The sequence below is a fragment of the Erigeron canadensis genome, chromosome 4 (assembly GCF_010389155.1).
Source record: "Erigeron canadensis isolate Cc75 chromosome 4, C_canadensis_v1, whole genome shotgun sequence".
Classification (NCBI taxonomy): domain Eukaryota; kingdom Viridiplantae; phylum Streptophyta; class Magnoliopsida; order Asterales; family Asteraceae; genus Erigeron; species Erigeron canadensis.
Window position 1 is genome coordinate 44,566,074 of NC_057764.1, and position 13,336 is coordinate 44,579,409.

General features: G+C 33.8%; 2 protein-coding genes across 6 annotated transcripts; both read left to right on the forward strand.

Annotated features, from left to right (window-relative positions):
- LOC122595474 (inactive protein kinase SELMODRAFT_444075-like) lies at positions 1-4,183 on the forward strand. The gene is made up of 9 exons (XM_043767841.1): positions 1-581; positions 947-1,101; positions 1,197-1,291; positions 1,427-2,406; positions 2,860-3,020; positions 3,105-3,181; positions 3,481-3,628; positions 3,710-3,859; positions 3,946-4,183. The coding sequence occupies exons 1-9, from the start codon at positions 401-403 to the stop codon at positions 3,979-3,981; spliced, it is 1,983 nt and encodes a 660-aa protein (XP_043623776.1). The 5' UTR covers positions 1-400; the 3' UTR covers positions 3,982-4,183.
- Positions 4,184-5,118: 935 nt separating this feature from the next.
- On the forward strand, positions 5,119-11,386 carry LOC122598446 (probable acyl-[acyl-carrier-protein]--UDP-N-acetylglucosamine O-acyltransferase, mitochondrial). 5 transcript variants are annotated; one of them, XR_006323618.1, is made up of 12 exons: positions 5,119-5,243; positions 5,322-5,425; positions 7,014-7,138; positions 7,473-7,581; positions 7,720-7,812; positions 7,892-8,008; positions 8,083-8,166; positions 8,291-8,395; positions 8,874-8,960; positions 9,078-9,239; positions 9,920-10,141; positions 11,024-11,386. XR_006323618.1 is itself a non-coding variant. In XM_043771040.1 (11 exons), the coding sequence occupies exons 1-10, from the start codon at positions 5,156-5,158 to the stop codon at positions 9,195-9,197; spliced, it is 1,032 nt and encodes a 343-aa protein (XP_043626975.1). In that variant the 5' UTR covers positions 5,119-5,155; the 3' UTR covers positions 9,198-9,239; positions 11,024-11,386. The 5 variants fall into 5 exon arrangements, 2 of the variants coding, with proteins under 2 accessions (XP_043626975.1, XP_043626974.1); XR_006323619.1 differs by having other exon boundaries at positions 5,137-5,226; positions 7,007-7,138; positions 11,024-11,383; XR_006323620.1 differs by having other exon boundaries at positions 5,137-5,226; positions 7,042-7,138; positions 11,024-11,383.
- Positions 11,387-13,336: the final 1,950 nt, after the last annotated feature.

Sequence of the window (13,336 nt, forward strand, 5' to 3'; positions counted from 1 at the left end):
TCTTGTTTTATAAAATAAAAAAAAAAATTTGTTTGATGTTTTTTTTATATCAATGTCAACAATGTTAACTAAAATTACAAACTTGTTGGTGGGTATTCAATGATTTGTGTAAATGGTAAAAGTTAGAAAGTGGGTATTTGGATAAATCTTTATCAAAAGTGCTCAAAAACATACTTTTTTGGGCACTGATTTTGGAGAAAAGTTACTACATTTTCTTGTTTTAGAACTTTCTTGTAAAACAAAGTTGAGTCTGTTGGTGGGTCTATCATGTTACAAATATAAATTTGGTAACTGGGTTCTTTCATATTTGGTAAAATTTTGCTCTTTTTGGGCACATACAGAGTGAAAGAAATATATATAGCTTTCTTTTTGGTTGATTTTGCTGGTTTCCTAACTAACAATGAAGAGGCAAAAAAGTAGCAAAGGGGTTAGAGATAATAGTCTTGGAGAGAGAATTGTACTAATTGTTGTGAAAGCATCAAGAGAAATTTCAAGTAATGCTTTGGTTTGGGCTTTGACTCATGTTGTTCAGCCTGGTGATTGTGCTAAGCTGCTGGTGGTCATCCCTGCTCACACTTCAAGTAATTCTTTCTTTTAAATCCCATTTTAATAAACAAGAATGAGGTTAGGGTCAGGACACCTGGCCACTAGGCCAGTGGTTCTTTGTTTTTGTTGTAATTTAGGGTTATTAGTTCTCTTTGATCTTGCAGAAGTGCAACTTTGACTTTTTAGGGTTTATCACTCTTTACTTGTATGAATTTTTGATGCTTCATATCTTGATGCACATTGTTTATGTAGCATGCATGTGAGCTTGAGTTGAAGAGTTCATTTATCATCTTTTTGTGATTGAAATCGTTGGCTTTTTACATTTATGGTCAAGTTTCATTCTTTGTAGGCATATTTTTGATCCAATCTATGAGCTAAATGCCATGTGTTGACTTTTCAGGTCATAAGTTATGGAAATTTTCAAAATTCAACAGCGATTGCACCACCGCGCAATGGAAATCTCTTTCGGGTGACGTTAGAGATCAGAAGGAAGATATTACCGAATCATGCTCTCAAATGATGCTTCGGCTTCATGATATGTATGATTCAGATAAGGTGAGTCTGTTTCCTCTGCCTGTTGTTGCTCTATATCGTTGATTGTCTAGTCTATTTTTAAGTTTATTTTTTTTTGTTCGATAAATTTTTGTTAGATAAAGATGAAAATCAAAGTCATTTGTGGCACTGCGCGTGGGGTGGTGGCTGCAGAAGCTAAGAAAGCCCAAACACAATGGGTTGTTTTGGATAAGTAAGCAAACATGGTGAATGATACATGACATACTATTAGTCCTTTAGGGTGCTGTTAGTTTTTAAAACCGAACCCTTGTCTCCATAGTCCATATTGTGTCGACTAATAATATGTTTACATGTTTTCTAATCACAGGCACCTGAAGAAAGAGGCAAAAGTATGCATCGAGGAGCTAGAATGCAATGTTGTTGTGATGAAAAAGTCCGGGCCAAAAGTACTTCGCCTGAATTTAGTCGGATCACCAACAAAAGAATACGAAAATAATTTAACTTCTTGTTTAGAGACTCTTAATGATTGTTTCAAAGAAAATGAAACTATTTGGAATACAACTAAAGTTCCCAATGTAACCCCTGTAAGCAGTCCAGAACATTCATCATTCACCACAACCGGACACAAAACGTCTTCATTATCAAGTTCTGAGCTTGGTTTATCTCCATTTTTGGTAGCTGATCATGATTGGGACACAAAGAAAGATGACTTTCTCGATGAGTCTGATTCTGATTTGGATAGTGAAGACTTGAGTTCATCACCATCAACGAGCTTATGTTCACCATGGATGGCCGATGTTCTTAGCTCTTCTGATGAGTTTTCGAAAACCTCTATGGAAAAACGCTTGAAAGTAAATGTAAAACTTTACAACAATCCAATTACAGATGCACTACGTTTAAAATTCTCAGAGCTGGATCTCCGGCTCGAAAACTCAACCAAGAATGTCAGGGAGATGATTCCAGCAATAAGACACCTGCCTCCAAAATCCCCACCGCTTTGTACAATCTGTCAGCACAAAGCACCAGTGTTTGGAAAACCTCCAAAATGGTTCAGTTTTACGGAGCTTAAAGATGCTACAGACGGGTTTTCAGAAGCTAACTTTTTGGCAGAAGGTGGGTATGGGTCAGTTCACCGAGGGGTACTGAAAGATGGTCGAATGGTTGCAGTTAAACAGCATAAGATTGCTAGTTCGCAAGGCGATAATGAGTTTTTTTCGGAAGTTGAGGTTTTAAGCTGTGCACAGCATCGGAATGTTGTGATGTTAATCGGATTTTGTGTGGAAGATGGACGGCGGTTGCTTGTTTATGAATACATTTGCAATGGGTCTTTAGATTCTCACCTTTACGGTACAGATCTATCTTGTTATCTATGGTTAGAGGTTCAATATCAACTTATATATTTTACAATATCAACTTATCTATCTTGTTATCAACAAGTCAATTTGGATTATATTTTACTCATATTTCTAATTGCTTGAATGGTTCAAGCTGAAAGCTTCAACTGGAATGAAATAGCCCAAAGTCCATTAAAATGGAATGAAAGTCAATAAAAGCGTATATGAATAAAACCACCTAATCGTTTTTATATATAAGAAAAGTTCAGTTGTTATAGTTTTTGTAGTCTTAGTTGTTTTAGTAGTAGCTAATATAAGAACTGATAAGTGTTTAGGGGTTAGCCTAACCCAACCTGACCCACAATTCTCTTGTTTTGACCAGAATTTGTTTGTGCCACCTATTTTCTCATGCCTATCAACTATATTTGATGGTGTGGCTAATGAAAGGTTTGTTTTCTACTTGCAGGATACGATCATGGGCTGTTGGAATGGTCTGCACGACAAAAGATTGCTATTGGAGCTGCTCGAGGGCTAAGATACCTACATGAAGAATGCAGAGTAGGTTGTATAGTTCATCGTGATATGCGTCCAAACAACATTCTACTAACTCATGATTTTGAAGCTTTGGTATGTATTAATGTTACTTTCTTTCTGGGAAAAGAGAATCATGTTAACTTTGAAGTCAAACCTAATCTCGTTTTTTCCTGACAGGTTGGAGATTTTGGACTTGCAAGGTGGCAACCAGATGGGGAGACGGGTGTGGAAACAAGAATAATTGGAACATTTGGGTAATTACATAACACATATATAAGGATCTGTACTCTGTAGTTCCACACACAATGATAGTTGTATGCAGATATGGCAAAATGGGCAGGTTGGGCAACATATCAAATTGGGCAATTTCTAGGTGCTAGTTAAAACGGGTCGGATTGGGTAGGGTTAGACCAGCCAACCAAATTAATACCTCTAGTTGTAGCTATCGGTATCTATGTGATATTCGCATGTCATGTCAAGTGTTTTACATGTTAGGGCCACAGTATAAGCAATCTTATAGGTATTGTTTTCTAACATGTTTCCGATTTTCTAGTTACTTGGCTCCGGAATATGCTCAAAGTGGAGAAATTACCGAAAAGGCTGATGTGTATTCATTTGGGGTAGTGTTGGTTGAGCTCATTACAGGACGAAAAGCTGTTGATATAAACCAGCCAAAGGGCCAACAATATCTTACTGAATGGGTACAAATTTTGTGCCCTTGGTTTTATATATTAACGTTTTATGTACTTTAGTATTAATTTTTTGTTTATTATGATGGACAGGCACGGCCATTGCTTGAAGAAAATGCCATCACTGAGTTGATAGACCCACGGTTAAGAGATATATACTCTGAGCCTGAGGTTCAGTGCATGTCGCATTGTGCCTCATTGTGTATCAGACGTGACCCACATTTGAGACCTCGGATGTCTCAGGTATAAACCTTGAACCCTTGTATAGTTTCCAACTGTTTCTGTTTGATGATTATTAGTGACCGTTTTTTTTTTTTTTTTGGAAATAGGTGCTTTGGATGTTGGAAAATGATGATATCAAGTGATCAAAATGCACTCCAGGCACTTGGTGTGATCCCGGCGACCATTTTCTAGCCAGGCGTATGTCGGAACATCATGCTTGCTGTATTGAGTACAAATTGTCCATGGTTCTTTGAAGTCCTTTTACGCATCTATCGCAATACTTGTACATATACATATTTTATTATTTTTTTATCCAATAAAATAAATATTTTTTTGCTGTGAAAATGGGGAAAAATCAAACTTAAGAGACTTGTTTTTTATTGAGTATGGACTTATAGATTATAATTGGTACATATATCATATATGTCTGTGACAAGTTTCAACCATAGAATGTTTGGTAAGATATACCATAATAATTTATTAGCGCAAATTGGATATCGAAATCAAGTTTTATAGAGAGATTTTAGTCGGGCAAATGAACATAATTTCAGACCAAAAAGGGTGCCAATGAGACTTATTAAATTGAGTATAATAACATGATAAGTGATGTTACATCAAAAGAGTCTAAAGATTTCTATACCAAAATGATTACTTTGGTGTCAAGATCGGATAAACCAAAAAGAAAAAGTCCAAAAGGTGTTATAATTGGAAAAAGTCTAATAACAGTCTCAACATACTATTCTTAGAATGTGTGGTGTTTAACTTGGAAAATTTCTTTTATTCTTTACCTTTTTTTTTTTGTTACTCAACCTATTATACCTTATCATATCTTATCATTGGATGAAATATTATTACCGGGCACCCCAAGGTTTTATCGCTTTGTAAAATGACATACATCATTATTACAATACCATAGACACGACTTTGACAATCAACAAACCAGTTTTATTGGGTCGGTTAAGTGACAAGGAAAAGAAAGAAAATATCTTTAGTCATCAACCAAACCAACCTATTTATTATCAATTTATTTAAATTTTTAATTTGATAAACGGTTGGATAATAATAATTTAATAAAATGATAAGCAAAGTGATAATATTGTTAATTATTAATAGTAGTATATATGAAATTAATTATTAATAGTAGTATATATGAAATTATTATGAGGTTGATAATTAGTTATAAATTTTAACAGTGATGAGGTAAATGTAAGGTAAAAATAATATGAGTATATGACAACACTGATAAAAAGGGAGCGAAATTGTAACTTGAAATACAAATATTACTTTGCAACCCGAAAAGTAACTCAACTTTGAGAAATGGCAAGTTCAGTCCTCAGAGTCCGGCGGCAGCTTGTAGTTGGTCTTCTCCGGTCATTTTCCCGTCAACAGTACTCTTCAATCAACTGTAACTCACTCTATCTGTTATATATATAAGTCTATTATATGTATGTAAAAACTTTTTTATATACGGGTAAATGTACAGATGCTTTATACAATAAAGAAGAAGATGATGAAAGAAACCCTAACCCTAAATCCAGCTGTATACATCCTTCATCGGTTGTTCATCCTGACGCTATTATAGGTCAGGTAATGTTTTTCATTTTCAGCCAAATCTATATTTTAAATTAATTACATATCACTATTGGGAACTGGATTTAAAACCTGTTAAATAACTTTACAGCAGAACAGACTGTTTATATACCGAATAGTAGTACAACCTGTGGCCTGTGCTATACGAGAATAGTTTCGGCCAATGGTGACGTAAGAGTAATGTTTTCTATAATAGTTTAGATAATTTGGTAGAAAGTAGTGTAATTGGTGTAGGTTCCACGGTTTTGTCCGAATTTTGCATACGCTTACTGGAGATCAGCAAGTATATAGTAATTTCATGGTAGTACTAATGATTAGTAAGTGGAGAGTAGTGTTCAACTAACAACTGCATGAGTTTTTAAGAATAGAATATGGAGTACGAAATACTGCTGTTTTTTTAGAAATATTGCTTTATTTCTTAACAACAAAGTTACGTAGTTTTCCCATGTCTGTCATCTTAAACATACTTATCATAGCCTTTTTTAATCCTTTAATAACTAGTATCTGTATCTTTCGTAGCAGCTAGCTAAAATAACCTTAGTTGTACCTTGTTTCTTCGTGTATTGATTAGGCTCGCTTGAACTCTGTTGGAAACCTTCTTGATGAAAGAATTCATCAATCTTGACATCAAATTCTTTTTAAACCTGTATACCATACCTTTTTTTTTTCTTCCATGAATGACAAGGCCGTCTAGTTACTGCACATGGACTTCCTCTTTCAAGTCTTTGTGGAAGGTAGATCTAGGAATCCTCTATCCAGCTACTTATAAGTAGGGGGTGTTTCGAGTATTTAACAAGCTATTCGAGCTTTCAAGCTCATTCAGGTTGATTTTCTAGCATAATAATTTACTTGAAAAAAACATTACTGCTCATTTAGTTATAGAAACCCAACTTAAAAAGCTTATATTGGGCTTGGCTTGTTAGAAAGCTTGTTTAGTTATTTTGTGTTGAGGGAGTTAACTGAGCTTAATGACTAGTTAAAGTGTTTTTTTATAAGCTTTTGATCTCTAATATAAGGTTGTTTATGATTATAATTGAGATTATTCAAGTTCGAGTTTGAGCTATTAGGTGAGTTTATCAAGCTTGTGAATGATTAATTTGATTTTGAAAATAACATAGTTAAAGCTCTTAACCAATATAAATAACCCCGGAGTTCGATCTCGCCACATTAGTGAAATATTCGAGAACACAATTTTGAAAAGTTATTCGAGCTAGGGTCCAACTCGAGCTGGGTAATCAACAAACAAGCCGAGCCCGAATTCTTGCTAAGCGAGTCGTCTCATCTTGTTTACTCCCCTGCTTATAATCCCATAAATTCCTTTCAAGTTGAATCTATGAGGGATTCCCATTTAGCTTTATTACAGCGCCAAAAAACGATGAATAATGATTGTATATATTGCTTAAGACACCTAGTAAAACTTGGATTCGGTGTTCACTAATTACTAGAGTGATGACAATCAGATAAAATTTCAGGATGGCATGGTTTTAGATAATATAGTCCTTTAATCTCATGTTTGAAACTGCATCGGTTACCAAGTGGGTAGAATTTTTTGTAACTTATATAGTGATACAATTCTAGCTTGTAGGGTGTTTCAATTGGTCCCTTTTGCACAGTGGGTTCTTCAGCGATAGTGGGAAATGATTGCAAGCTACATCCTGGAAGTCATGTTGCTGGAAACACGAAATTGGGAGATAATTGCATCTTGATGAGGTTTTTTCAGATTGTTAGTTACTTTCATTGCTAAATATCACATGTATCAAAGTGAATGGGTGGCATAACTGGTAGTAATGGGTGATTATAGGTGCAGGTTGGGATAACTGAAAGATTCTTTGTTTAATTTTTAAAAATAATTTATACATAGTTATGGTTAGAGATGATCATACGCTCTGGGTGACTCTCATTCTCTTCCCTCTTTAGCTATATTTCTTATTTAACCCATTAGAGATGAAAGATAACACAAATCGTAAAATGGGTTGAAATTACTACCTCTACTTAAGATTGTTCTTATAGCCTCATTTCTTATTTGTATGCTATGATCAAATAGTGGGGCAGTTGTTGGAGATAACATGCCTGGGCGAACAGTCATCGGTTGCAACAATGTTATTGGTCATCATGCCGTGGTTGGCATCAAATGTCAAGATATGAAGTATAAGGTAGTTCTATGCGATGTACCAGTAGATCATTATTTGATCCATTCATATCATTAGATACTGTTATACACAAGTATGGGTATTATTCAACAAGTTCACCGTGTTTTATTGATAAAGATTGTAATTTCTTTATGTTATCAGGCAGGTAATGAATGCTTTCTTCAAGTTGGTGATAACAATGAGATTAGAGAACATGTTTCTATCCATCGATCTTCAAAGCCTTGTGACAGAACTGTATGTGACTATCTTTTCCCTTTTTGATATTGATAAATTCAAGTTAAGCTTGTTCTTGAATTGGAAGATTGATCACCAGGTTATTGGCGATAATAATCTTATCATGGGATCTTGTCATATAGCCCACGATTGTAAAGTGGGTAGTAACAACATTTTTGCGAATAACACCCTCCTAGCAGGCCATGTGCTCGTTGAGGTTAGTCTTCTGTTGTGATCAATTTAGATATTTTATTGTCAGGTTGAGGTCTTAATTTACAAGTCTGCGTGTAGGACCATGCACACACAGCTGGAGCCATTGTTGTTCATCAGTTCTGCCATTTAGGTTCTTTTTGTTTCATTGGTGGTGGTTCAGTTGTAAGTTTTTTTTTTTCTCTTTCTTTATCTTTTATGCTTTAATTAGTATGCCAAGCCTAGTAGGGATTTCCATATTATGAATTACTTTTGCCATGAAAATATCTTTCATTAATATTTCAATAAGGTCTCACAAGATGTCCCCAAGTACAGTATGGTTGCTGGAGACCGAGCAGAGTTACGAGGTTTGAATTTAGAAGGTCTTCGACGAGGTGGCTTCTCAGTTGATGAGGTCAGTTTTTGGTTGTAGGCTTAAGACTATTATATGAATGTTCGTAATCATATTTGATGGACTAGTTGTTTGAAAAAAAAATTCTTTTTGTTTTAGATAAAAATAATTTTGCGTCCAACCCAACCCAGCCCTTACAAAATGTTTACCCATTAAGTCCTGAAATGACTTTAACCATTACCCAACCTGTCCATTTTTCCAACCTATAACTGTAACAACATAGAACCCTTTTTGGTAATTGACGTGCTCATCTGCTTTTATGTGTTCACTTATTTGATTTGTGCTGCTCTTACAGTAGTGGTTATGATATGATCCCACATCGGCCAAGTATGGGATTGGTTGGTGGTTTATAAGCCTAGGTGTCCCCTCCTCCTTTGAGCTAGCTTTTGGGAGTGAGTTCTACACCTAGCTTATGGCATGATACGAGCCTATTATGCGATGGGTTCGTATCAGGTTATTCATTTTGTTTGCAATGATATAGATTAGGAGCCTGAGAGTAGCTTACAGGAAGATATTTATGCCTACTAATGCAAACCTTGGAGCTATTGAGGACCGTCTTGCTGAAGTGGTAATATAATCTTTCTTTCTGAAACTTTTCTCAAGTATCGTTGACGTTCATTGAGATACTATATGTCTATGGCCAGTTAGTATGTTACTTGAGATTAAAAAATTTAAAAAACTGCAGGAATCTCATGAAGAGTTGTCCCTTGTTCCAGCTGTGCTTTCCTTCGTGCAGTCCATACGTGAATCTCTTGGAGAAGATCGTCGTGGAATATGCAAATTCAGATCTTGGAGTTTTTCCTGAGTGGCTGAGTGTATATGTATCTTTATATGTTATCTTCTTGTGGTAAGTTCTCTTACTGTGTTTCTATGTATTTAATCCAATTTCAAGAAATATTATTAATACACTTTCGTTCAAAAGTAATTGATGAAGACAATTCATTACATTGAGATACTGGCTTTAATCGATCTTGTTTACTAAAGTAGTATCATTGGCTTGGAGAGGGTGACGACACTCATTTGTCTATATGGTGCTAATCTTAGAGAAAGAACAAAACCTCATATAGACTGAGTGTAAGATTGACATGCATAATAATGGTAGCAAAATGAGCTGTTCGGGTCGGTTGCATAATGGGTTAGAATAAGTTCAGATCAAAGTAACTTTTCATAAAATGCTAAAACTTTTGTATCCATGCTTTTGCAACAACAAAAAGAAAAACCTTTTGTATCCATTTTTTAATTTTGAATACTTGGCGTATTAAGTTATAGCTGAAAAATATGGGTTGTAAGCTTTTGAATAACATTAGACACTTTCCACCCGTACTATTTTTCTTCCTTTTATAAGCTATTCACTATTTTAATACTTCACCCGTTAGTGATCAAATATAGCCCAAGGCAACCTGGTTTTGATAGTTGGGTTAATAATTGTAGTCTCTAGTGCTGAGTACAAAATAAAAATATTCAAAAGTAAAACTTTGACTGAAGTCTAGTCTTTCAGCTATTTGTACTCATCAACTCTTTTCTCAGTTTTCGCAGATTTCTTCTACACATATATGTCATAAGCTTGGGATCTTCATACTTCATATGAGTTTTGACTGCTTGAAGTTCTAGATTTTGCCTGGATATATTATAATTTTGAGATTTCAATCGTTCATATGAAGTTGCTCAGTTGTTGATGACTTTTTGAAAACTATCTGTGGACGTAGGTGTAGACAGAAAAGATGTACATGATTTGTGTCTTATGAAATGGTAAATATACGTCATTACAACAACTTACCAAAAATTTTCTCGTTGAAGGCCAACTTTCCGTTTCCTAATTTTACCTGCAATGTGGTACCAAAAATATGTCAATGATTAGAATTTCCGATGATTCAAACAAATGAAGAAATCTTTTTATCCTGCATCGCGGAACCTTGTAGTCCAGTTAGCCTTTAGCTTACATAGTTATACTTTTTTAGGTCTAGTTGCTTATGTTGTGACACTAATATGTGGCCTACACTTACTATTTTAAAGACCTTTTTTTTTATTTCTATTTATGTTCTTTTCCATGCTTAAGTGGATTGGAGTCATTAAGGCTTTGTTTAAACATGTGGGGTTGTTGAATACGTACATAGTTTTCTTTGTAAGCTTTCTTTTGTAGCAACTAGCAAGTACTAGATTGCTTGATTATGATAATATACCATAAAGATGCATACAAGTACAAAAGGGCAATATATTGTTTAGTTTTAATATGTTTTTTTAGCTTTCTTTAGAATTTTTGATTAGATCAACGTGCTATCGTACTTGGAAAGTAATCAGATTTGGTCCAGAATCTAGTATTAATGCTTTTCCACACCTGATATGCATGAAAACTCATATTATGGTCCCAAAAGTAATTAGTTTTAGGTTACAATATATTAGTGCTCAAAGATTGTTGACCTTTTTCGTACAACAAAGGTTTTTATGGTCATAATAATTAGTTTTGGAAATTCATCTAAAACATCCTAGCTTTAGTATATTATCTATCTATTTGATCTTGATTTGGATTCTTCAAGTTGCAATAATCACATAAAAGCATATCAAGAAACCTTCGAAATCTTTATGTTGCTCCATATGCCGAACCTTTTACTCATATTTTCTATTACAACTCAGTGTTTGGATCTAGACGCATGACAATAGAGGTTATCTATCCTGCTTTTCGAGGTTGTATGTGATGCACATGACAAATAGAGGTTATCTATCTTGCTTTTCGAGGTTGTATGTGATGCATGCATGGTAGTACCCGTATACGAAGAATTTGCTCTTCCAGAAGGAACCACAGTTTTGCTTTAAAAAAGCTCAAGTTGGTAACATGCGGCTTTATTTTATGCTGTGTTCATATGAAGCCAACCTTATAATATATGATTTGTGCAGAGTGGAGACTATCTTGTTTAGCCAATATGATTTAGAGCAGAATTATAATATATTTTCATGAACTCTTAAACAATGTTTTGTTGATAATATATATTCAAGATATTTCAACTTGCTGCATGATTATGACTAATTTGAAATATATTGTCATTTGTCATTGCAAATCATGGTCAAAGAAGTTTAATTGGGCCGCATATAGCCATATATGGTGTTGAAGATTCCTCTTTATTGTAATGCCAATTGCCTTATGCTTTTACATAGATCAACCAATCATATGATTTTTTTGTTTATGAATCTCAATTACTATAATATATTCATTAGTGAGCTATCAAGTGGTTATTATATAATATCCTTTTAATAGTAAACATATTATCATATACTAGTTTTAGCTAGAATGCAATAAGTATATAAAGTATTTAACTTATAAGAAAGATAACCAAGATCTAATTCTCTTATCTAATCTCTCTTGATCTTGTCAAATGTAATGATCTTATAGCTAAGAGGATTAATCTCATCTTTTGATCTTGTCACATATAATGATCTTGTAATTAGGAAGATTTTTAAGTTGATTTGTTAAAAGGATTTATCATTTCTTATTCTATTAATTTGTTACTACTAATCAGAAGTCAAAACTTGAGGATGCATTGAGACATAGAGTACACCACACCTTTTAGCTGATAAAGACGAAACCTTATTATTAATTCCAAATAAGATACGAATCTTAATGTTGTTTATCTTCAGAATTTATTTATATATTTATATATGAAATCCAATCAGATCTGATTGGTTGAATCTGTTGATGACCCATCGTCTTGAAATGAAAAGTCTAGACGAATCCTTAAAAGATTCAAGATGTTGAACAACGTAGTTTTTGACATATAATATGTAAGAATTATATTTTGATATTTTTGTCCTTATTTACAGAGGTAGCATTACTATTTTCTTTTTTTTTTATTTGTTGCTCTAACTTTTTTTTGAAAGTTAAATTTTATTCATAAACTGTCAAACACCCAGAAACTATGGAGTGACCAACTTTTTTACAAGTATACTATAAAGATTACAAATTTACATTGAAAAATGTCAATTCTTGCCAACTATGGGAACTTAGACTCGACCGATTCTTAAACCACAAAAAACTCAAGGCCTTAATCTCATGAATAATCTTCTCCACCTTGATCTCTTTGCCTTCGAACTTCTTCTCATTCCTTGCCTTCCAAATACACCACCAAGTGACAAAGATCACCCATTTAAATACCTTCCTTGTTTTCTTCCCAAGTCTCATATGCATATATAAATCATATATGTCTTTCACAGAAAAGATAAAGATGAGATTTACCTTACATCATGGGATTACTTTGTTGCTTAACTAATCACTTGATTTTTTCAGATATAATAAAGATTAGTATTGTTTAAATATTTTCCTATTGTTGAAATTTAACATGTATATTCATTTATGGACGAAACCTGTTAAGACACGAACTTGTTAATGTCGAACACGACATGTTAACTAATCGTGTCATTTTTTTTCAAACACGACACGAAAATTAACAAGTGCACCTGTTAAGACTTGTTAAGAAACCTGTTAACATATATTTTATAGAATTCTTGAGTAATACTAAAAAAAAACATTAACGATACAAAAACTTTTACAAATCTCAACTAATATATAGTGTGATAATAATCCTTACATTACAAAAGTTCATTGACATCTTACCTATTAAAAATCATATATCAAATCATAATATCAATTCTTAGTATTTTATATATATGTATAATTTTAACAGGTCTTAACAGGTCCGGACCTGTTAAAACACGAATTTTAACAGGTTTTAACATTAAGACACGAAACCTGTTAAGGTCAAACACGAAATCTGTCAAAAACAGGTCTTGTCGTGTCATTAACAGATTTCGTGTCAAAAATGCTAGCCTTGTGAAAAAAGACATAGATTTTTAGTATTTAAGTACTATTCTGATAACCGGGTCCAATAATTCCTATACAATTTGTATAGTAGTACTACACAAATAATGCTCGTGTAAGGCCCAGTTTTTCTTCTA

Bases quoted from the DNA above. Each gene is read 5' to 3' on its own strand.
- LOC122598446 (XM_043771040.1), top strand. From the start codon at position 5,156: ATGGCAAGTTCAGTCCTCAGAGTCCGGCGGCAGCTTGTAGTTGGTCTT. The intron at 5,426-7,013 runs GTAATGTTTTTC...TCTAGCTTGTAG, and splicing joins CTGACGCTATTATAGGTCAG to GGTGTTTCAATTGGTCCCTT. The intron at 7,139-7,472 runs GTTTTTTCAGAT...ATGATCAAATAG, and splicing joins GATAATTGCATCTTGATGAG to TGGGGCAGTTGTTGGAGATA.
- LOC122595474 (XM_043767841.1), top strand. From the start codon at position 401: ATGAAGAGGCAAAAAAGTAGCAAAGGGGTTAGAGATAATAGTCTTGGA. The intron at 2,407-2,859 runs GTACAGATCTAT...TTCTACTTGCAG, and splicing joins TTTAGATTCTCACCTTTACG to GATACGATCATGGGCTGTTG. The intron at 3,860-3,945 runs GTATAAACCTTG...TTTTGGAAATAG, and splicing joins TGAGACCTCGGATGTCTCAG to GTGCTTTGGATGTTGGAAAA.